The sequence below is a fragment of the Chrysemys picta genome, chromosome 22 (assembly GCF_011386835.1).
Source record: "Chrysemys picta bellii isolate R12L10 chromosome 22, ASM1138683v2, whole genome shotgun sequence".
Classification (NCBI taxonomy): domain Eukaryota; kingdom Metazoa; phylum Chordata; order Testudines; family Emydidae; genus Chrysemys; species Chrysemys picta.
Window position 1 is genome coordinate 19489285 of NC_088812.1, and position 23848 is coordinate 19513132.

General features: G+C 60.7%; 1 protein-coding gene across 1 annotated transcript; it reads right to left on the reverse strand.

Moving 5' to 3' along the window:
* Nucleotides 1–1031: 1031 nt before the first annotated feature.
* LOC135977182 (patatin-like phospholipase domain-containing protein 6) lies at nt 1032–23495 on the reverse strand. Its single transcript, XM_065576492.1, has 3 exons — nt 23220–23495; nt 4943–5122; nt 1032–2691 (listed from the first exon to the last, which is right to left on the reverse strand). The coding sequence occupies exons 1-3, from the start codon at nt 23493–23495 to the stop codon at nt 2416–2418; spliced, it is 732 nt and encodes a 243-aa protein (XP_065432564.1). The 3' UTR covers nt 1032–2415.
* Between the last annotated feature and the right edge of the window lie 353 nt (nt 23496–23848).

A 23848-nucleotide genomic window follows, 5' to 3' on the forward strand; every position in this document is an offset into this window, starting at 1 on the left:
CAGACTTAGGATAGGTGCCTGGAATAGTGGGCAAGGGAAGGCATCTCTGCTTTTCCAAGTCCCTATTTGTGTACTGCAAAACTTTATCTGAGAGGAACCACTGGATTCCCTGGATTCCCCCACTGCACTACAAGGGAACGACTGTCATTGGGTATCTCTGATAGGGTATGTCCTGCTGTGCTCACTGGTCTTGTGACTTCTCCATATCAGGGACCAACTCATCTTGTTAATAATTCACATTGGACTAGAGCTGGGTGAACGCTGCAGGGTCAGTTCGCTGTGGGGCTCACCAGTTAAACTCCACAGTTCAGAGAATCCTAGAAATGTAGGGCTGGAAGGGTCCTAGAAAGATGCCGTCTGGCACTATACTTAAACCGTCCCTGACAGCTCTTTGTCTAATGGGTTCTTAAAAACCTCCAATGATGGGGATTCCACAACCTCCCTTTGAGGCCTATTCCAGAGCTTATCTATCTTTATAGTGAGAAAGTTTTTCCTAATATCTAACCTAAATCTCCCTTGCTGCAGATTAAGTTGATTCCTACTTCTCCTACTTCTAGTGCACATGGAGAACAGTTGATCAGGGTCCTCTTTGTAACAGTCCTTAACATATTTGAACACGGTTTGAACATATTTGAGGTTTGGCTAAGATAAAGAGGCCCCTGGAGGAGGGAAAGCAGGTTACAGGGGTATGTGTGCAGCTTTCTTGGGGTGCCCAGGCTCTGAGTCACCTTCTTACCCATCTGGCGAGAGGAAGATTTTCTCAGGGAGCTGATATCCAGTCAAGCATAACATCACCGGTCTGTTAGCCATCCTACCAATCTCCACAGGGCTCTGCCAGCCCTTGCTCTGCCTTGCACGGTAACAGTAGTTGCACCGCAGCCCCCAAGCTCCTCTGAAAGTGTCCCCCAGTAGCATCGGGTAACTGTCACAGGACACTCACAGAAATTACCAGGGAACAGAATCCAAACAGCTTAGTGGTACAGCTCAGGATCAGACCTTTTATAACCTCGCAGCAATGAGATATATGTATAGTGGAACAATCCTAAATTTATTATCAAAGATTAAGATTTAAGAGGTACTGAGTCAGGATAATGGAAACAGAACTGGTTACATATAAAATGAAAATCTAAATTTAACATTAACGGGCTAAAATCAATTATTACAGCGTTTTTTCACCTAAAGCAATCTCCCAGCAGCATTAACCAACATGGGATCCAACTTTCCTGCGGAAGGAGACAGGCTTTTTGCATGCTGTTACCAGATATGCCCGTTACTTTGGGGTAGGCTCATTGATTAGGGTTACTCTTCTGGGAGGGGCGGGGGTCTGTAATTCTATCAATGTGCTGCTTGTGTCACTTGTGTGTTCACATGGAGCTCTACTTCCTTCTGCAAGTCCCCTCCCAATGGAGCTACCCTGCAGGACCTAGGTTCCCCAGGGCTGGGTTCCTCCAGCCCTAGAACTAGAGCGTCCCCTACCACCTAGGCTGCAAGAGCACATGCAATGAGCGGCGAGTCTGACAGCCCCAGCTGGCACCCACCCTGGGCTGGGACACCCCCATCCCCAGAGCTCCCGGGCTGCTCTCAATCCAACACCTGCAGCCAGGAAGGGGTTGAAGTCAGGTCAGCCCAGGTGAAAACCTGAGTCCCATGGAGGGGTCAGCGGCAGCTGGTCAGGTCTCGCCGGGCCCCTCTGGAAACAGCACGGCTGCTGGCCTGGACAGCGCCCGCCCAGAGCACTGGGATGCCTGAGTCATTTTTGCTGCAGGAAGGGCATAGACGAGGCTGAGAGTAACAGGGGTGCCCATTACCCTGGCGTGGAAGGGGTTAAACACAGCAGGGAGAGTTGGTCCCAGCTGTGCCCTGGGCTAGGCGGAGAAGCTGGGGTTCCCCAGCCAGGGTCTCCAAGCACCTCCCCCCGCCTCAGCACAGGCCTCACTCTCCTGTACAAGGCCCGGGCAGCCTCCACTGCCATCCAGTTGATGGCAAAGTCCATCTGGCGCACGAATGGGGACATGCGGGCGGCCACAGTATGGGCAACACTCAGCACCACACTGGGCTGTTCCCGCATGATCCTGGGGAGAGAGCGGGCAGCTCGTCAGTGCACAGGTGGCCCCGTTGCTGCCAGTGCGCTGCTGACTGCAGCCGCCCCCTCCCTGAGTCACCCACCTCCTCTGGAACAGAGCCAGCCAAGAAAACATGTCACCAGGACAGATCACAGCCCAGGGCAGGAGAATCCAGGCCCATGCAACAGGTGCACAATTGGAGGTCTGGGACATGGGGCCTTTCCCCTCTAGGGGGAGGCAGCTCCAATCCAGCCCAGGGCAGGGGACTGGCTGGTTTATGGGGGTGGGGAATGGGACACGGTGCCTTTCCCCTCTAGGGAGCACTGGCCCCAATCTGACCCAGGCCACCAACCTAGATGGAAGTGGGGTGGGAGGTGGGCAGACCCTGCCCACAGGATGTGGAGGGGAAGGGGGACACCAACTCGTAGAAGTCCGACGTGGAGATCTTGAGGAAGGTGCAGTCACGCTTGGCCTTGATGGTGAAGATGAGGGGCTCCCCGGTCAGCACAGCCAGCTGGCCCACCATCTCTCCAGGCTGCGGCAGAAAGAGGCACATATCCTCCGCCTTGTCAGTCATGCGCTGGTAGACATGCAGGCAGCCCCACAGCACGAAGTGAAGGCTGACGTCCTGTTGGGGGGTGGGGGCGGAGGATAGAGAGGAACATCAGCCCCAGCACCAGGGTGAGGGGCAGGCCTGCCCCCAAGGTGCGCACCCACAGATAGGCGGCCAGGAGACCTGGGGGACAGCCTACAGCTCCGGCTGAGCCTGAACTCTCTGGAGCACACACTAACCTTGGCAGAGCCACAGCCCAGCATAAATTCCCCCAGCTCCATGGAAACCAACCCCTCCCCATTCCAGCTGTGCAGGGGTTTAATGTTTCCTAGGCCTGAGGCCCAGCACCCGGGGGGGGGGGGGGGGGAACAAACAGGAGGGGGCTGCCATCCCACCTGCCCAATAGGCATGTAGCCCCGGGGGGGGGGGGGAGGTGCACAGGGAACCTCTGGCGAGGGCGCTGCCAAGCTTCCCTCCCCGCCCCATCTCACCTCCACCTCTGCCTCCTCCCCTAAGTGCGCCGCGTCCCTGCTCCTCCACCTACTTCCCAGCACTTGCCACCACAAAACAGCTGTTTCGCGGCGTAACAAGCTCCAGGAGGGAGGGGAAGGAGCGGGAATGCGGCGCGCTCAGGGGAGGAGGCGGGGGTTGGCAGGGGATTTGGCAAAGGGGTTGGAATAGGGGCAGGGAGGGGGCAGAGTTAGGGCAGGGACTTTGGGGAAGGGGTTTGAATGGGGACAGGGCATGGGCGGGAGGGAGCAGGGCAATGGTGGAGTCGGGACAGGGCCGGGCGCAGAGGGTGGCAGCACCCACCGGCGCCAGCAGAAGTCAGCACCTATGGCCACAGTGCCATTGACCTCCGCAAGGAGGGACTCAGCATGAGAGACTGAGGAAGCAGCAAGGCCCTGTGACGCTGGCAGACCAGGTGCCAGCTCATGCCAAGGCCCCCAGGCCTCACTGAACACTGACAAACGCAGAGCCGGGAACCAGGCTGGCTCACCAGTGTGTTCGCACTGTTAGAATAGATGTGAAGTTGATGCAAATGTGTTTGGTGTTCAGAAATGCTGAAATGCTTGTAGGATGCTGATCTCACTTATCACATCACTGGAGCCCCTGGTGTAGTTACATCAAGCGTTTGCATTGTAAACCTCTTATTGTGTAACTCAACTTCCTTGATCCCACACACACCCCGCCCCCAGACACACCCATGAAGGGGAGCCAAGCACCGACCGACACTCGTTCCATCTGTGTGAGCTCTGGGGCAAGGAAATAAGGCCTGACTGGAAAGATCTGTATCACTCCCGGGGTTGGCATTCAGGGAGGGCAAGATTTCGAAGCATAAGCAAGGGATCCACAAGCAACTTAGCTTGGGTTAGTCCTGAAGGTCGCATAGAGCAGCAGTTCTCAAACGTTTGTATTGGTGACCCCGTTCACACAGCAAGCCTATCAGTGCACCCCCCTTATCAATTCAAAACATTTCTTATATTTCAAACTATTATAAATGCTGGAGGTGAAGCAGGGCTTGGGGTGGAGGCTGACAGCTTACAACCTCCCAGGTAATAAGCTTGCAACCCCTTGAGGGTTCACGGCCCCCAGGGTTCACGGCCCCCCTAGTCTAGAACTTGCACATTACAGCAGCTTCTACTGCCTTTTGGAACCTGACTGTACCTCACTTGTGTGCGTCTGTTACCTGCTTTCACCTAGTGAATAACTCTCACTTCTTTTCCCTACTTAATAAATCTTTAGTTAGTATCACAGGATGGCTACAAGCATTGTCTGTGGTTTGAGATCTGAGGTACAACTGACCGGGGGTAAGTGACTAGTCCGTTGGGTGAGGGAGTAACCTGAATACTGCTGTGATTCTTGGTGTAAGGGCCCATCTGTCACAAAGGCCGGCTTGCCTGGGTGGCAAGCTAGAGTCAGGTGCAGCCAAGGACTGTCTGTGACTCATGGTAAGGCTGTTATGGTGCTTTAGGAGTTCACGCTTGTTACTTGGTGAAATCTTTACAGAGCACAGAGCCTGTTTGGGGTTTGTGCCCTGGTTTGTACAGTCTGCCCTGACGTTGGCACACACGTTCGTGAGCCTCTCCAGGCAGCTTGGCAGCCCCATGACCCTGCTGCTCATGCAGCCATCAGCACCGGTGCAGAGTGGGTGAGGTGCCCCCACCCCAGCAGGCAGCAGGTCCTGTCCACTCCACACTGGGGCTGCTGCAGGGCAGTGGGGACCAGGCCCCAGCTGCCAAGAGACAACAGCAGCACCAGCTCAGAGCACCTGCTACCAGTGTCAGCCCGTGGCTGCTGGGCACTGGCACCCCCTGGCACCTACCTGGTCCCCCTGGCGGGCGATGACTGTCCCAGCCTTGGCGTGGTGCAGCAGCACCCGGTTGTTGAGAAGTGACGGGTCCTGTGGAGAGAGCAGCAGTGAGGGACCAGGCAGAGCACCCAGCGATGGGGGCGGAGGGGCTCGCAGGCAGGGCCCTAGCAGGGCTGAGTCCGGCTGCACCACCTGGGAGCTGCACAGAGCTGCCCTCCGTGCTGGGGGCTCCCCTCCAGTCCTTCTCTGCCCTGTGCTGGCTGATGGATTGGCCAGCCCCTCCCAGCACAGACAGGGCAGCTCAGCCCTCCCCACCCGGGATCCCAGCTGTCCATCCCACCCTGGGCCACCCCTCCTCCCCAAGGGCCAAGATCCAGGAACCAAACATCCCAGCCCTGAGCCCAGCTCTTCCGCGGAGCCCGTGCACAGGAGCTGCCCAGGGCCAAGTTGGGAGGCAGCAGCTGTGCAGGCCCAGAGCAGGACTGGCCACAGCCTGGCTGACCTATGGCTCGGAGGAGGGAGAACGACGGCATGAGGAGTCCCCCAGGCAACGGCCTCCAGAGCCAGAATATCCCCAGACTCCCTAAGGGCAGCTGGAGCTCCCAGGCACAGGCCCGGGGACTCCCCCGGCCCCTCCCCGTCATCCCCCCAGGCACAGCCCAGGGACTGACCCGGCCCCTCCCCCCTCATCCCCCAGGCACAGCCCGGGGACTCCCCCGGCCCTTCCCCCACATCCCCCAGGCACAGCCCGGGGACTCCCCCGGCCCCCTCCCCCCTCATCCCCAGGCACAGCCCAGGGACTCCCCCGGCCCCTCCCCCCCTCATCCCCCAGGCACAGCCCGGGGATTCCCCAGGCCCTCCCCCCTCATCCACCAGGCACAGCCCGGGGACTGAACGGCCCCTCCCCCCTCATCCCCCAGGCACAGCCCGGGGACTCACCCCGACCCTCCCGCCCGACCCAATCCCCCAGACACAGCCCGTGGACTCCCCCGGCTCCTCCCCTCTCATCCCCAGGCACAGCCCGTGGACTCCCCCGGCCCCCTCCCCCCTCATCACCCCAAGCACAGCCCGTGGACTCCCCCGGCCCCCTCCCGCCCGACCCAATCCCCCCAGGCAGAGCGCGGGGACTCCCCCGGACCCTCCCCCCTCATCCGCCAGGAACAGCCCGGGGACTCCCCCGGCCGTCCCACCCCGCCCCCCCGCCGCCAAGCCCCGAGGCACAGCCCAGGGACTGACCCGGCCCCTCCCCCCTCATCCCCCAGGCAAAGCCCGGGGACTCACCCAGCCCTCCGCACCCCCCGCCAATCCCCCAGGCACAGCCCGGGGACTCCCCCGCCCCTCCCCCCTCATCCCCCAGGCACAGCCCAGGGACTGACCCGCCCCGACCCCCCTCATCCCCGAGGCACAGCCCGGGGACTGACCCGCCCCTCCCCCCTCATCCCCCAGGCACAGCCCAGGGACTGACCCGCCCCCACCCCCCTCATCCCCCAGGCACAGCCCGGGGACTGACCCGACCCTCCCCCCTCATCCCCCAGGCACAGCCCAGTGACTGACCCGCCCCAACCCCCCTCATCCCCCAGGCACAGCCCGGGGACTGACCCAACCCTCCCCCCTCATCCCCCGGGCACAGCCCAGGGACTGACCCGCCCCCACCCCCCTCATCCCCCAGGCACAGCCCGGGGACTGACCCGACCCTCCCCCCTCATCCCCCAGGCACAGCCCAGTGACTGACCCGCCCCAACCCCCCTCATCCCCCAGGCACAGCCCGGGGACTCACCCAGCCCTCCGCACCCCCCGCCAATCCCCCAGGCCCAGCCCGGGGACTCCCCCGGCCCTTCCCCCACATCCCCCTGCAGAGCCCAGGGACTCCCCCCCATCCCCTAGGCACAGCCCAGGGACTCCCCGCTCATCCCCCAGGCACAGCCCAGGAACTCCCCTGGCCCCTCCCTCTCATCCCCCAGGCACAGCCCGGGGACTCCCCCGGCCCCTCCCCCCTCACCCCCAGGCACAGCCCGGGGACTCCTCCGGCCCCTCCCCCCTCATCCCCCAGTAGGGTGACCAGATGTCCCGATTTTATAGGGACAGTCCCGGTTTGTGGGTCTTTTTCTTATATAGGATCTTATTACCCCCCACCCCCATCCCGATTTTTCACACTTGCTGTCTGGTCACCCTATCCCCCAGGCACAGCCCGGGGACTCCTCCGGCCCCTCCCCCCTCATCCCCCAGGCACAGCCCGGGGACTCCTCCGGCCCCTCCCCCCTCATCCCCCAGGCACAGCCCGGGGACTCCCCCGGCCCCTCCCTCCTCATCCCCCAGGCACAGCCCGGGGACTCCCCCGGCCCCTCCCTCCTCATCCCCCAGGCACAGCCCGGGGACTCACCCAGCCCTCCCCGCCAATCGCCCAGGCACAGCCCAGGGACTGACCCGCCCCCACCCCGCTCATCCCCCAGGCACAGCCCGGGGACTGACCCGGCCCCTCCCCCCTTATCCCCAAGGCACAGCTCGGGGACTCCCCCGGTCCCTCCCCCCTCATCCCCCAGGCACAGCCCAGGGACTGACCCGCCCCCTCCCCCCTCATCCCCCAGGCACAGCCCAGGGACTGACCCGCCCCCACCCCTCTCATCCCCCAGGCACAGCTCGGGGACTGACCCGACCCTCCCCCCTCATCCCCCAGGCACAGCCGGGGGACTGACCCGGCCCCTCCCCCCTCATCCCCCAGGCACAGCCCGGGGACTCCCCCGGCCCCTCCCCGCTCATGCCCCAGGCACAGCCCTGGGACTCACCCGGCCCCTCCCCCCTCATCCCCCAGGCACAGCCCGGGGACTCACCCAGCCCTCCCCCCCCCCCCGCCAATCCCCCAGGCACAGCCCGGGGACTCCCCCGGCCCTTCCCCCACATCCCCCTGGCACAGCCCAGGGACTCCCCCCTCATCCCCCAGGCACAGCCCAAGGACTCTCCCCTCAGCCCCCAGGCACAGCCCGGGGACTCCCCTGGCCCCTCCCCCCTCATCCCCCAGGCACAGCCCAGGGACTCCCCCGGCCCCTCCCTACTCCTCCCCCAGGCACAGCCCGGGAACTCCCCCGGCCCCTCCCCCCTCATCCCCCAGGCACAACCGGGGACTCCTCCGGCCCCTCCCCCCTCATCCCCCAGGCACAGCCCTGGGACTCCCCCGGCCCCTCCCCCCTCATCCCTCAGGCACAGCCTGGGAACTCCTCTGGCCCCTACACCCTCATCCCCCAGGCACAGCCAGGGGACTCCCACGGCCCCTCCCACCTCATCCCCCAGGCACAGCCCGGGGACTCCCGCGGCCCCTCCCCCCTCATCCCCCAGGCACAGCCCGGGGACTCACCCAGCCCTCCCCGCCAATCCCCCAGGCACAGCCCAGGGACTGACCAGCCCCCACCCCTCTCATCCCCCAGGCACAGCCCGGGGACTCACGCAGCCCTTCCCCGCCCCCGCCAATCCCCCAGGAACAGACAAGGGACTGACCCGCCCCCACCTCCCTCATCCCCCAGGCACAGCCCGGGGACTGACCCGACCCTCCCCCCTCATCCCCCAGGCACAGCCCGGGAACTCACCCCGCCCTCCCCCGCCCCCGCCAATCCCCCAGGAACAGACAAGGGACTGACCCGCCCCCACCCCCCTTATCCCCCAGGCACAGCTCGGGGACTGACCCCACCCTCCCCCCTCATCCCCCAGGCACAGCCGGGGGACTGACCTGGCCCCTCCCCCCTCATCCCCCAGGCACAGCCCGGGGACTTCCCCGGCCCTTCCCCCACATCCCCCTGGCTCAGCCCGGGGACTCCCCCCTCATCCCCCAGGCACAGCCCGGGGACTCCCCCGGCCCTTCCCCCACATCCCCCTGGAACAGCCCGGGGACTCCCACCTCATCCCCCAGGCACAGCACGGGGACTCCCCCGGCCCCTCCCCCCTCATCCCCCAGGCACAGCCCGGGGACTCCCCCGCACCCTCCCCCCTCCTCCCCCAGGCACAGCCCAGGGACTCACCCAGCCCTCCCCCGCCCCCGCCAATCCCCCAGGCACAGACAAGGGACTGACCCGCCCCCACCTCCCTCATCCCCCAGGCACAGCCCGGGGACTGACCCGACCCTCCCCCCTCATCCCCCAGGCACAGCCCGGGGACTCACCCAGCCCTCCCCACCCCCCCGCTAATCCCCCAGGCACAGCCCGGGGACTCCCCCGGCCCTTCCCCCACATCCCCCTGGCACAGCCCGGGGACTCTCCCCCTCATCCCCCAGGCACAGCCCGGGGACTCACCCGGCCCCTCCCCCCTCATCCCCCAGGCACAGCCCGGGGACTCCCCCGGCCCCTCCCCCCTCATCCCCCAGGCAGAGCGCGGGGACTCCCCCGGACCCTCCCCCCTCATCCGCCAGGCACAGCCCGGGGACTTCCCCGGCCGTCCCACCCCCCCCCCCCCCGCCCGGCCAAGCCCCCAGGCACAGCCCAGGGACTGACCCGGCCCCTCCCCCCTCATCCCCCAGGAACAGCCCGGGGACTCACCCAGACCTCCCCACCCCCCGCCAATCCCCCAGGCACAACCCGGGGACGCCCCCGGCCCTTCCCCCACATCCCCTTGCAGAGCCCAGGGACTCCCCGCTCATCCCCCAGGCACAGCCCAGGGACTCCCCCCTCATCCCCCAGGCACAGCCCGGGGACTCCCCCGGCCCCTCCCCCTTCATCCCTCAGGCACAGCCCGGGGACTCCTCCGGCCCCTCACCCCTCATCCCCCAGGCACAGCCCGGGGACTGACCCGGCCCCTCCCGCCTCATCCCCAAGGCACAGCCCGGGGACTGACCCGGCCCCTCCCCCCTCATCCCCCAGGCACAGCCCAGGGACTGACCCGCCCCCTCCCCCCTCATCCCCCAGGCACAGCCCGGGGACTCCCCCGCACCCTCCCCCCTCCTCCCCCAGGCACAGCCCAGGGACTCACCCAGCCCTCCCCGCCCCCGCCAATTCCCCAGGCACAGACAAGGGACTGACCCGCCCCCACCTCCCTCATCCCCCAGGCACAGCCCGGGGACTGACCCGACCCTCCCCCCTCATCCCCCAGGCACAGCCCGGGGACTCACCCAGCCCTCCCCACCCCCCCCGCTAATCCCCCAGGCACAGCCCGGGGACTCCCCCGGCCCTTCCCCCACATCCCCCTGGCACAGCCCGGGGACTCTCCCCCTCATCCCCCAGGCACAGCCCGGGGACTCACCCGGCCCCTCCCCCCTCATCCCCCAGGCACAGCCCGGGGACTCACCCGGCCCCTCCCCCCTCATCCCCCAGGCAGAGCGCGGGGACTCCCCCGGACCCTCCCCCCTCATCCGCCAGGCACAGCCCGGGGACTTCCCCGGCCGTCCCCCCCCCCCCCCGCCCGGCCAAGCCCCCAGGCACAGCCCAGGGACTGACCCGGCCCCTCCCCCCTCATCCCCCAGGAACAGCCCGGGGACTCACCCAGACCTCCCCACCCCCCGCCAATCCCCCAGGCACAACCCGGGGACGCCCCCGGCCCTTCCCCCACATCCCCTTGCAGAGCCCAGGGACTCCCCGCTCATCCCCCAGGCACAGCCCAGGGACTCCCCCCTCATCCCCCAGGCACAGCCCGGGGACTCCTCCGGCCCCTCCCCCCTCATCCCTCAGGCACAGCCCGGGGACTGACCCGGCCCCTCCCGCCTCATCCCCAAGGCACAGCCCGGGGACTGACCCGGCCCCTCCCCCCTCATCCCCCAGGCACAGCCCTGGTACTCTCCCGGCCCCTCATCCCCCAGGCACAGCCCAGGGACTGACCCGCCCCCACCCCCCTCATCCCCCAGGCACAGCTCGGGGACTGACCCGACCCTCCCCCCTCATCCCCCAGGCACAGCCGGGGGACTGACCCGGCCCCTCCCCCCTCATCCCCCAGGCACAGCCCGGGGACTCCCCCGGCCCTTCCCCCACATCCCCCTGGCACAGCCCGGGGACTCCCCCCTCATCCCCCAGGCACAGCCCGGGGACTCACCCGGCCCCTCCCCCCTCATCCCCCAGGCACAGCCCGGGGACTCCCCCGGCCCTTACCCCACATCCCCCTGGCACAGCCCAGGGACTCCCCCCTCATCCCCCAGGCACAGCCCAGGGAGTCTCCCCTCATCCCCCAGGCACAGCCCAGGGACTCCCCCGGCCCCTCCCCCCTCATCTCCCTGGCACAGCCCAGGGACTCCCCCCTCATCCCCCAGGCCCCTCCCCCCTCATCCCCCAGGCACAGCCCGGGGACTCACCCAGCTCTCCCCGCCAATCCCCAAGGCACAGCCCAGGGACTGACCCGCCCCCACCCCCCTCATCCCCCAGGCACAGCCCGGGGACTGACCCGGCCCCTCCCCCCTTATCCCCAAGGCACAGCCCGGGGACTCCCCCGGCCCCTCCCCCCTCATCCCCCAGGCACAGCCCTGGTACTGCCCCGGCCCCTCCCCCCTCATCCCCCAGGCACAGCCCAGGGACTGACCCGCCCCCCCCCCCTTATCCCCCAGGCACAGCTTGGGGACTGACCCCACCCTCCCCCCTCATCCCCCAGGCACAGCCGGGGGACTGACCTGGCCCCTCCTCCCTCATCCCCCAGGCACAGCCCGGGGACTCCCCCGGCCCTTCCCCCACATCCCCCTGGCTCAGCCCGGGGACTCCCCCCCTCATCCCCCAGGCACAGCCCGGGGACTCACCCGGCCCTTCCCCCCTCATCCCCCAGGCACAGCCCGGGGACTCCCCCGCCCCTCCCCCTCATCCCCCAGGCAGAGCCCGGGGACTCACCCAGCCCTCCCCCCCGCCAATCCCCCAGGCACAGCCCGGGGACTCCCCCGGCCCCTCCCTCCTCATCCCCCAGGCACAGCCCGGGGACTCCCCCGGCCCCTCCCCCCTCATCCCCCAGGCACAGCCGGGAACTCCCCTAGCCCCTCCCCCTCATCCCCCAGGCACAGCCCGGGGACTCCCCCGTCCCCTCCCTCCTCATCCCCCAGGCACAGCCAGGGAGGAGGTGGGGATTGGCGGAGGCAGGCGGGTGACGCGCGCTGATTGGCCGGCTGTGCGCGCGGCAGCGGCAGGCGCACGTGGGCGGCTCGAGGAACCGCCACCGTGGGGTGCGGGGAGGCGATAACGGTCTCGGCGAGTTGCCTGGGGGCAGCGCCTGCCGGAGGGAGCAGCGATGCGCCATGGGGCCATGTCCAAGTTGGGCGGCGAGCCGGAGAGCAGCGAGTGCTGGGGGGAGCAGGGAGTGGGGGGAAGGGGAGAGCGCGTGGCCTGGATGGAGGATCGGGGCCCGGGGCGGGAGAGAGCGGGGCCTGGATGGAGGATCGGGGCCCCTGGGGGGTGGGGAGAGCGCGGGGCCTGAAGGGAGGATTGAGACCCCTGGGGGGGGGGAGAGCGCGGGGCCTGAATGGAGGATCGGGGCCCCGCGGGGGGGGAGCTGGGAGTGGGGAGCACAGGATGGGGGGAATGGGAGGCCTGGCGGTGGGATCGGGGCCCTGGGAGGGATGAAGAGAGTTCGGGGCCCAAGCCGCGGTGGGGGGAGGAGGGAGCACGGGGGTATGGTGAGTGCGGGGCATGGGGGGGGGGGGGGCTGCGTTAGGAGGTACCGGGCAATGTTCCCTCTAGTTTTTGACAGGCCATGTGTGCAAAAAAATTCTTCTGTTCAAATTTTTGAAGCAGAGTTCAGATTTCTGCGCCATGAGGCAAATGCGCCCAAGCAAGTAAAATGCTTATTCATGTAAAAAGTTTTTATTTGCAATTTGTGATAATAATAGCTTTACACCATGTTATTTTATAAATGTCTTTTTTAAGGGGGTGGAGAGGGCTGGGTGAGTCCCCGGGCTGTGCCTGGGGGATGAGTGGGGAGGGGCCGGGTCAGTCCCTGGGCTGTGCCTGGGGGCTTGGCGGGGGGTGGGGGGGTGGGACGGCCGGGGGAGTCCCTGGGCTGTGCCTGGCGGATGAGGGGGGAGGGTCCGGGGGAGTCCCCGCGCTCTGCCTGGGGGAGGAGGGGGGAGGGGCCGGGGGAGTCCCGGGACTCTGGGAGGGATGAAGAGAGTTCGGGGCCCAAGCCACGGTGGGGGGAGGAGGGAGCACGGGGGTATGGTGAGTGCGGGGCATGGGGGGGGGCGGGGCTGCGTTAGGAGGTACCGGGCAATGTTCCCTCTAGTTTTTGACAGGCCATGTGTGCAAAAAAATTCTTCTGTTCAAATTTTTGAAGCAGAGTTCAGATTTCTGCGCCATGAGGCAAATGCGCCCAAGCAAGTAAAATGCTTATTCATGTAAAAAGCTTTTATTTGCAATTTGTGATAATAATAGCTTTACACCATGTTATTTTATAAATGTCTTTTTTAAATGTCCTTTAGAAAAAGGAAATTTAACCATTCTTCATGAAGCAGAAGTTAGTTTTAAGCATTACGCTTTATGATCTTTTTTATAGACGATCAGGAGCATATATCAAGCACATATTAATCATGATCATTATCAGTCTATAGGCTTCTGCCTAGGTTCTCAGCTCCAGGCCAATGGCCGAGGGACGTAATGGCCACTGCTTCCCGCACCCCCCATTGGCCTGGAGCAGCGAACCACTGGGAGCTGAGATCTGCCGGACCTGCGGACACGGCAGGTAAACAAACAGGCCTGGCCCGCCAGGGGCTTTCCCTGAACAAGCAGTCGTCCGAGATTGAGAACCATTGGTCTAGGACAGCCCTTTCCATTCACATCTGAGGTGTCTCTTTCTGGCCCTATGCCCGGGGCGGGAGGCAAGTTGGAGCTGTGGGGACCCTAGGGCAGTGGTTCTCAACCTGTGGGGCTCCACAGACTGTCTAAAATATCCAAACGGGCCTGCACCACCATTCAAAAATGTTTAGGGGTCTGCAAATGAAAAAAGGTTGAGGCCCACTGCCCTGGGGTATTGCACCCTGATCGCTCCAACCAGGTGTTGGACACATTTGCAGAGGTGGTTTTGTTGGGGTCCCCCGTCTTCCTTCATCTTCCCACTCCTACACATCCCCTCTTAATTGCTGTTTCCCCTCACGCCTCTCTAGTCATAAGCTGAGAACAGTTAGCTGATCCCCTCTCCCTTTGCATGGATGCAAGTCCCACTGGTAGCGCTGCCTGCAACCTGTCCTGCTGGTTCAGGGAGCACCAGCCCTAGGGGTCGTGGGTCTCGGCTCCCCAAAAATTGCTAGTAAATGAATGTTTGCTGATCGGGGGCTGGTGCTGTAAAGGGGAGGAGCAGCTGACAGTATAAAACGGGACCATCCAGTGGTGTCTGTTGCGATCAGACCCGGAGCTGTCACCACACCCGGCAGCATCTGTCAGTGTTAGGCCCCAGCGTGCGTAGGAGTGTGTGTGGGGGGGGAGGGGGGTCAGTGACCGTTCACAAATGGAGGAGGAGGTTGGGGAAGACTGAGGCTCCCAGGTGCAGTGATTTGCCTGAGGTGAAAGAGCAAGTTGGTGGCAGAGGCCAGTCCCAGTTGGCTCGTAGTTCTGCCCTTCTCTAACCCTTGGACCCCACAGCCCTCCTGTGATTGGGAACAGAACCAAGGAGTTCTGACCCTCCGCCTCACCCCTGCTCTAACCCACTAGACCCCACTCTGTGCCCAGCGGTGATTTTTGAACTGTGGTAGCACCATGCTGAGCTCAGTGCCAGGTACTCCACAGGTGCAGTGAGAGGCTGTCCCTGCGCCAGGAGCTTGCAGCCTGAATAGACCAAGACGGGCAAAAGGTTGAGAAAAAGGAAGTATCATTTGCCTTTTCCTGATGGGGAATTGAGGCACGGATACAACCCAGAGGTCCTGACTCCAGCCTCTCCCCTCTAGACCTCACTCCCTTCTCAGAGCTGGGGAAAGGACCCAGGCGTCCTGGCTCCTAGCCCTTCCTGCTCCGACCACCAGACCTCCCTCTCAGAACTGGAGAGAGACCCCAGAGTCCTGACTCCCGTTCCTCCACCTTAGCCACAAAATAACCCTGGATGGCGTGGCGCAGGGGTCAGATCAGGGGAGTTTGATTGAGACCCACCCTCCCATCCCTTTAACTGGCGTTAGGAGCTCTGCTGCCTTTTCCTGCCTTGGCGGCACTGTAGCCGAGCGGTGGTTCTGTGCGTTGTGGAGCTACCGGGATCACCTTTCCGTTCAGAGCAGGAAGTGTGTGTGTGTGTGTGAGAGAGAGAGAGCTACCCTTCATTCAGCAGTGTTTTGGCCTCTGGTTGAAGGCGCACCATCAAAATGCCTGTGACTAATCCCATGGGTGATGTTCTATGAATGGGATAGAGAAAGTATATGGGGTGCTTCTGTATAGGGTGTTGATATGGTCCTAATGACTGTAGTATCTGCGCACCTCACATGTGAGTACAGTTACCTTCACCGCATCTATGTGGAAGGGGCAGTGCTGTTCTCCCTGCTTTATTAGCGTCGTCCTAGGAGGATTTTGGAGATATTAAAAAAAGTGCCATCCCTAAATCAGGGTGAGAAGTCAAACTCTTTGCACGCTGGCCATCCGAAAGCCGACCTGGTAGCAGGGCAGCTGGAATGCTTGGCCTTCATTTTGACCTTTTAATTTTTGTTGTTACCTTTTCAGTATAAATTCCCTGGGATGGTGAAATGACGTGGTTTTGAACTAATGTGGAGCCGTTGAGAAATGTCGGAGCAGGGCGTTCGGGCAGCTTGGAAACGGTTTCCCAATGATTCCCAAATGGGGATATTTGTCCAACCCCCCCTATCCTGCAAACAGCCCCGGCTTTGGCACATTGGCACTTTCTGAGGGAAAAACATTTTCATCAAAAAATTCTCTCCCTCCCGGAACCTCTCCCTCCTCGCTGGGGTTCAGAGCCAGGCTCCAGCCCGAATGTCTACAGTGCAGTTTTTAGCCCCTGAGCCAGCTGCGGTTGAGCCACACGTCTTTTATTACAGTGTAGACACACCCTCAGGGAGTCTGGCGGGAGCTGAGAATCAAACCCAGGTCAGCCAGGGTAAGCGCTCTAACCACTGGACGACCCTTCCTCTGCTCAGCCTGCCTGGCAAGGCACAAGCATTTGCCAAAATGTCAGTAAATTGAAAACTGAGCAAAGGAGATGTCCTGTTGTGCTATTAACCTGTGGAACTCACTGCCGCCTGACTGTCATACCATGTTGTGTTTCTGAGAGAGACCAGGATTCTGAACCCAATACGACATTTAAGTGGACAGAGTGATAATAGTGAGGGGTAAGAAAACTAACCAAGGTGGCTGGAAAGGCTATTGACGTTCCCTCTTCAGAGCATGAGCCAACCTCTGCCAGAGGCAAGGAGGCATCTCCCTTCTGGCAGGTGATCTCATCTCGACAGGGGTCTTGCACCTTCTCCAACGCAGCTGGTGCTGGCAGCTGTCAGAAGATCCTGGGCTAGATGGACCTTGGGTCTGAGCCAGTCCCTGTGGTTTAAAGACTCTCCAGGTAATGAAGGTCGATTAAGCTCTCCCCTGGCTGAGCCGCCCCCTGGGCTGCCTTGCTAACCTGCCTGTGAGCACAGGTGTTCCTGGCTTCCTCCTTGTGACAGCCAAAATAGAAAAGGTGAAGTTGAGAAGCAGAAGGGCTGGGATGAGGGCTGGACGGGTCGGAGTTTCCCCCCCCAAGGCAGAGCACGCTGGGATTAGTGTGCGGCGAACGGTGACCTTGGCACGAGCTGGATGCTCCCATCAGCACCCCTGGGCGATGGCCCGCGCCAGGGCTGCTGGGCTACAGTCGGCTGCTCCCTTGGGCCTGGTGGAACTTAAGAAAACAAAGTTAAGCCTTGGAGATACAGGGCCGGCTCCCCGGCTGGTGCAAATCACCCTCGGGCCATTGGCATCAATGGGGCCAGATCCTCGGCTGGTGTGATGCAGTTTTCAAGTCAATACAGCCATGCGATTCACGCTACCTGCGCCTCTGGCCCATTGACTCGGTGAAAGCACCGTCTGAGCTTTTTATGTTGTTTTATATCCGTTTTCCGTGAGGAACTTGGGCTCCGATCCTGCAAGGACACACGGGCGTAACTCTCCTCCCATGAGTAACGCTCCACATGTGGCATTAGGGTTTGCAGAGTCAGGGCTGCGGGCAGTGCCACGCTGGATTGCCCAGTATACCACTGTGCACGTGCCAGTCGCCTATCTCCCGGCTGGCTCAGAGGCAGGTGCAGTAACCCCTTAGTGACTTTCTCTGCAGCAGAAGCCGGTGGAGGGGGCAGGCAGTGGTGAAGAGGTGATTGTGGGGTGCCCTGTGCTGGGCAGATGGGCTGTGACATTGCCACCTGTGGGCCTCTTTGCACTGGTCAGTTCCCAGGCTGGTTTCTGACTCATGAGCCCTGGTCTGTTGGGTGTGCGGGGGCAGGCTGGGGATGATGATGGCTTTAAGGGAAGATATTAACTGATGTGGTTTAGTGCTTAGACTGGGATCTTTGGATGGAAAGGACACAGCGTCTTCCCAAAGACGAGGCAGGATCGGCTCTGCTGACACATGGAGAAACTGAGACGAAGGTGAAGTGACTTGCCTAGATTTGGAAGAGAACTCAGGAGTCGGGACTCCTTGTCCCCCCTGCTCTGTCCCACTAGATCCAGAGCTGGGGATAGAACCCAGGAGTCCTGAATTTCCCCCCTTGAGTGCAGCACTGCTCACCACAGCTGAGAAATGGTTACTGCCTTCCCTGACGCTACCGTGCTCCCCGCAGAGCCCCTTGCATCACGCCAGGCTCTTCTCCTTGGCGTCTCCACAGGGCTGGCAGGGTCCTTCCTCTGGCAAACAAGCTCTTGGCAACCGCATCACAGTGTGAACCTGGGAGGCATCTACCATGTGGCCATGTCTTTCTGCCTGGAGCAGCTTACCCTGCTGAGTGCCTTACTGTGCTGGTTGCAGGCCTTGGCCTGTAGGGGGCGCTTTGGGATCAGAAACTCGCAAATGGGGAAATCTGCTGGAGCGTCAGCGTTGGGCTCGCCTGAGGCAGCCGCCTCTGGGGTTGGCACAGTGGAACTTTCACCCCCCGATCACCCATAGAGCGATGCCCAGGGAGCTGATCTCCCAGCGTGCGTGTGCTCCTGCCATCGGCTGCTCCCACCGAGAGATTCCCCGGGGAGACGGACATTTCCTCTTGCACGTTAATTGTTAAATGTGCCTGGGAGAGGGCTGGCGCTGCCCTTACATATTTTGATTTTAAAAAGACACCTGTCCAAGGTTCTAGGCCGTACTACACCATCAACACTACAGCTTGAAACCCGGCAGCGTTACATGGTCGGTCCAGCCGGAACTGAGCCCGGCAGCTGCCGCCCGGCTCCCTTCTGCCCTTTCATCTAGGAAGCAAACCCTCAGCCCTCTCCCTGCTGCGGTTGTCACTGGTCCAGGTTTCCCCGTTCTTGAAGTAGCTGTCCTGGGAAATCAGTCCCCCCTCCCGTGGTTCTGGGATCTGGCAGCAAGGACAGGGAGCCCGGCTGGCGAAGGAAGGATCACCTGGTTTGATGCCAGAGAACTGGGCACCTGCTGTTCCCGGGCTGCTGCTGTGGAGGCTGCGGCTGGTTGTTTTAACCCCTTTGTGGGCAAAGCCCAACTGGGGTTTGCGACTTTCCCGGCTGCTTTCTGCAGGTGTGTGTCTGTCTGTCTGTCTGTGTGATTGGTGCTTGCTGCCTGCATGGTTGAGAGAAGGCTACACACAGGCCTCTGCCCTTTAAGCTAGGGGGGAATCTCCTCCCCCTTCACCCCTTTTGCTGGCAGCAGTGTAGCTCCTGTATCCTCCCATTAGGGCAAAGTGATCCACGCATCGTGACGTCATTTGACTGGAGGGTTGTACGAGTGTCTCCTTGTGGGGTGCAGGTTGTGTGTTGCGGGGCGTGGAACAGGCACCCTTGAGTGGCATGTTCAGCGGGGGCAGGGGGTTTGAGGCACAAGTGCGCCCCTTTGGTAGGCGCTGGGGGCTGCATTAGCCCTCCCTGACGGGGTTCTTCGGTGTGTCCAGGGGCAGGCCTGGGGGTGGGGGTGTTTTGGGAGCACCCCTGCATGGACCTCTCTCTAGCCAATCCCCAGCTGAGCCACCCTTTGTGGCCAATCAGGCACTGCCATCCCCCTTTGTGACTGCATGCCTCTTCACTGAGCGGGGGATGGGGGGGCTGAAAGGGGAGCTGTGTCCATTAGGCTGGGTGCCCCACCACTCCTCAAAAAGAACAGGAGTACTTGTGGCACCTTAGAGACTAACAAATTTATTAGAGCATAAGCTTTCGTGGGCTACAACCCACAGGAGTACTTGTGGCACCTTAGAGACTAACAAATTTATTAGAGCATAAGCTTTCGTGGGCTACAACCCACTTCTTCAGATGAAGTGGGTTGTAGCCCACGAAAGCTTATGCTCTAATAAATTTGTTAGTCTCTAAGGTGCCACAAGTACTCCTGTTCTTTTTGAGGATACAGACTAATACGGCTGCTGCCCTGAAACCACCACTCCTGACTCCTCACGCTGCTCCCTTTCTGTTTCCCTTACAGTGAAGGAGTTCCTAGCCAAAGCCAAAGAAGACTTCCTCAAGAAATGGGAGAACCCCTCCCAGGTACTGTGCCCCCAACCCAGATCACCTTCTCACCCCCACCAGCACCCCCCAATCAAGGCCTCTGTAGCCCCAGGCTGATTACTCTGCAATCACTAGGGTTACCATATTTCAACAAGCAAAAAAGAGGACGGGAGGAGCCCCGCCCTAGCCCCGCCCCTGCCCCTCCCACTTCCCGCCCCCCCAGAACCCCCAACCCTCCCCCCGTTCCTTGTCCCCTGACTGCCCCCTCCTGGGACCCCTGCCCCTAACTGCCCCCCGGGACTCCACTCCCTATCTAAGCCTCCTTGCCTCTTGTCCCCTGACTGCCCCAACCCTTATCCACACCCCCACCCCCAGACAGACCCCTGGGACTCCCACGCCCCATCCAACCACTCCCCACCCCCTGACAGCCCCCCCCAGAACTCCCAACCCATCTAAACCCCTCTGCTCCCTGTCCCCTGACTGCTCCGATCCCTCTCCACACTCCTGCCCCCTGACAGCCCCCCCAGAACTCCCAACCCATCTAAACCCCTCTGCTCCCTGTCCCCTGACTGCTCCGATCCCTCTCCCCACTCCTGCCCCCTGACAGCTCCCCCCCAGAACTCCCAGCCCCCTACCCCCCGCTCCTTGTCCCCTGACTGCCCCGTCCTGGGACCCCTGCTCCTAACTGCCCTCCAGAACCCCACCCCCTACCTAAGACTCCCTGTTCCTTGTCCCCTAACTGCCCCCTCCTAAGACCCCCCCCAACTGCCCCCCAGGACCCTACCCCCTACCTGTACCCTGACTGCCCAAAACTTTCTCCACTCCCCTCCAAAAGCCCCCCCCGTTTCTTGACTGCCCCCTCCAGAACCTCCCTGTCCCTTCTCCTGCCCCCCCTTACCCTGCTGCTCAGAACAGGGTGTTGGGCTCTGTGCCAGCCGGATACATGGCTGAGCTCCCCTGCACAACACAAAACCCGGTCCCTGGCCCTGCACAGGGTTGCCGGAGCGGGCTGCAGGAGGAGGAGCTGCCGGCCGGCTCAGAATGCAGGGAGGGGGGGGTGGGAGGAGGAAGCTGCTCCGGAGTCCAGCCCGGGACTTTCCTGCAGCCCTCCCAGCCGCTCGCTCTGCTCTTCCCGGGGAGGGGGAAATCCCGGACATTGTGAGTGCTTTACAAATTCCCCCCGGACGCTATTTTTAGCACACAAAAGGAGGACATGTCCGGGTAAATCCGGACGAATGGTAACCCTAGCAATCACCCCCTGGATCTCTTTCCCCATCGCTGAGCCACCTTGCCACACAGCCTCTGCTAAGGGTCTGGGGTTATTTTTGCTCCTGGGGCTGAGTGGACCATGTTGCTCTCCACCCCCCCCCCCCCCCAATCTGCCCTCTGGTAACTGGAGGGCCAAGAACTCTGTAGGTTCAACTCCACTCTGCTGGTCGAGAGGGACACTAACCATGTGGGACTCCTCCTGATCCAGCCTGTCTCCCCCTGCCCCATCCTCCTCCCAAGGCCCCAGCGTGGTCGTCCAGCCCAGCCCCAGATTGGCTCCCGGGGGTTGTGTTAACAGGGACTCTGTTCAAAGGGCCTCCGTTTGCTGCCTGTGCTTGGGCACAGTGCCCGAGTTTGTAGGTGCCGGAAAAGCTTTTGAGGTCAGCCCTGGGTCTGTCCCCACTGGAAATCCTGCCTGGGGTGGTTGTGCAGCACTTTCAACACTTACAAGCTGTATTCCCCACCTTTTCCAGAACAGCATTAGATTAGATAGAAAGTGTAGATTAATCTATATAAAGTCGGTAGATTTAAGTCTCACTTTTCTACCCACAGGGTCGTAGTTCATGACCACCTCAGGCGGTCCGGGATGACGAGCCACATTGCTGTTCATATGCACCAGTAATTCGGGTATGGTCGAGTAATAACCTCGTCGTAGGATGAAATTCCATGTTGTAGCTCCAAAGGTGATTTCGAAAGGGTGTCTTCGTTGATAGTAATTCCAGCTGTGCGGGTATTGTATTTCCACTAACCCCACCTCCCAGGCACCCGGGAGATCCAAGGGCTTAATTAGCCGTATTGTAAAGTTCGAGATGGTGTTTTGGGGAAAAACTGCAGAGCTGGCATTGCTGGGCAAAGTAATGTAAAACCCGCCGTCATTCATTTTTTTCTCTCTCTGTCCGTGCAGAAGGAATCTTTTTTGTTTTGTTTTTTGTTTTTTGTTTGTTCGTGTCTAGATGTCACAGAGTTGAGAAGCTTCCACCCAGCTGTTAAACTTATCAGGCCACCCCAACCATTTCACCAGTAGCTGCTTTTTTCTCCCTTTTCCTTTCTCTGCTAGAACTTTTTCAATCCTGTAAATCCTGTCTCGTTTGGGGTTTACTTTTTTTAATTCTTCAGGGTAAAAAGAAGTGGGCTGTAGTCCACGAAAGCTTATGCTCTAATAAATTTGTTAGTCTCTAAGGTGCCACAAGTACTCCTGCCTCACCCTCGTAATCTTTTAAGCGGTATACAGGTCTCTGGCCCCTGGTTAAGGCTTCATCCACTATGAATATCTCATCGGTAAACGTCTGTTCATAACCTTTTTCAAAAGCGCCTTTGGTTTTAGATAGTCTCACGTGGTCACCTTTTCTAAAAGGGGCAACAACCGGTTTTATTTTAAAACCATCTCCGTAAACCGTTTTCCATACCTTCAGAGAATTTGAAGGGTTAACATCAACGGGTCTGGTACGTATAGTTCTGTGAAAGCTCTGGTTGTAACTCTTTATAAAGTCGGGTAAGACGTCAATGTAGCGAAAGGTGTTATGGGCTGTAAAATATCTCCACATCCTAGTTTTAAAGTTCTGTTAAATCGCTCCACAACCCCTGCTTTGACTTCATTATTGGTAACAAAATGGTGAACTCCATGCCGCTTTAACAATCCACTTAAAGGTTTGTTTAAAAATTCTTTCCCCCGATCGGTTTGTAATTTTTGAGGCACGCGACCTTCACTGAAAATAGCTTTAAAGGCCTTGGATACCTCACCACTCGTCTTGTCTTTTAGGCCTAAGGCCCAGGCATATTTGGATAGAATGTCTATCACTGTTAAGATGTACTTAAAACCGCTATTGTGTTTGGAGAACCGGTGCATATCCACCAAATCTGCCTGCCACTGTGCATCCACCTCTGAAACAATGGTCTTGTTTCTTTTAAAACGTATTCGAGCCGGTTTGTGTAAAGTGTAAGCATCCTGGTCTGAAAGCCATGCTGTTACCCGTCTTCTGTTTAAAGTTTTACTATGCTTTCTGGCCGCTTGAAAAAGAGGGTTGACCCACCGAAGCTCCCAACTTCCCCGGGGGCGTAATATATTTTCTTTAACAGAGCCGTCTGTGTAGACATGACTGTTACCGGTACCGTCTTTTACTACCACGAGTATGAAAGGGAACACATTCATATTGACACATTTAAATAAGTTTTATTAATCGCCTGGTTTAACACGACCTTTTACAGCCACCTGTAAAAATGGATGCCATGACCCCTACCATAAGGGAGTCTCAGATGGTTCATTCTTCCATTTTGTCCTCTTCGGTTTGAGATCTGTGTCTCAGGCATGAGCAAAAGCAGCTGATGCACAATATGTTTACTCCCACAGGGCTTCCAATGTGTAAGTTCTTAAAGGCCTCTAAAAAGGCATCGTCGACCTGTTGAGAGATTTTCAGAAAAGAAACCGCGTAAGCACCCCCACTGCTTGTTTTTTTTAATTTACGCAACCCCCGGTTCCTACCCCATTACCCACCCCTCCTCGACCGCCGCTTCTTAATCATTCATTTTACCTGAGCGCCGTCTTTTCCGTTCTCTTTGTCCGCCGGTGCGTCCCCCGAGCTGCGATCGCCTTCCACCTCTGAGGGGGTGGACAAAGAGAGGCTGTCACGTTCATCGGGTTGTCTCATGAAGGTTTTGGGGTCAGGTTCTGACGTATCCATCAATGGCTGGGTCAAAGGGTCCTCCTTGGAACTGTGGCTGATGTAACGCCTGCTCCACACAAGGTCAAAGGTGGTTGGGGCTAAAGCAATGTCCGAAGTTCTCACGGGGGTGATGAAGGAGTCCATGTTTCCTCTCAGCAGCCTTTCCGCACTTTCGAAAACACGTGTCCTTGCTAAGAGATGGCCGCCTCCTCTGTCTGGCGCTGGGACTTATGGGGTAATGGTGCTGCACTCTGATTGGCAGAGGGCCTTGGGAGGAGTTCTTAGTGGGGTCACATGACTCACTTCCGGAGGGGTCAACCCAACCCGGAAGTCACCCTGATTGGTCAAAATCTCCTCTCGGGGCGGTCCTTTTGGCACAAAACCCCTCCTGATTGGTAGAGGGTGGTGGGGGGAGTTCTTAGAGGGGTCACACAACCCACTTCTGGACGGGTCACCCCCGCCCCGGAAGTCACCCTAATTGGTCAAAATCTCCTCTC